The following is a 220-nucleotide window of genomic DNA, read 5'->3' on the forward strand; positions in this document are numbered from 1 at the left end:
GGGGGGCCGCCTCCGTGGCACTGGTGCCGGAGCCACTGATGGCCAGGGTGAGCCGGTTCTGCGTCTGGAAGGCGTACTGGATGCCTGCCTTGATCTCATCCATCACCTGCGGCGGCAGGGGACCAACTGGCACCGCTATTGCCCCCCCTCGCCCCAGCAGAGATGTCCCAGCCCCTCATGGGGGGCAAGGGATAGGAGGGGAGGGAAGGAAGGCTGGGTT

The 220-nt window shown here is 67.3% G+C and overlaps 1 protein-coding gene across 1 annotated transcript in view; it reads right to left on the minus strand.

Moving 5' to 3' along the window:
- AGXT (alanine-glyoxylate aminotransferase) overlaps positions 1-106 on the minus strand; it is a gene marked incomplete at its 5' end in the record, with an annotated part of 3383 nt that extends 3277 nt beyond the window's left edge. The window contains 1 exon segment of the mRNA XM_009583947.1: positions 8-106. Coding sequence (XP_009582242.1) covers positions 8-106 — 99 coding nt within the window.
- Positions 107-220: the final 114 nt, after the last annotated feature.

This window comes from Fulmarus glacialis, unplaced genomic scaffold, assembly GCF_000690835.1.
Source record: "Fulmarus glacialis isolate BGI_N327 unplaced genomic scaffold, ASM69083v1 scaffold24880, whole genome shotgun sequence".
In the NCBI taxonomy this organism is placed as follows: Eukaryota; Metazoa; Chordata; class Aves; order Procellariiformes; family Procellariidae; genus Fulmarus; species Fulmarus glacialis.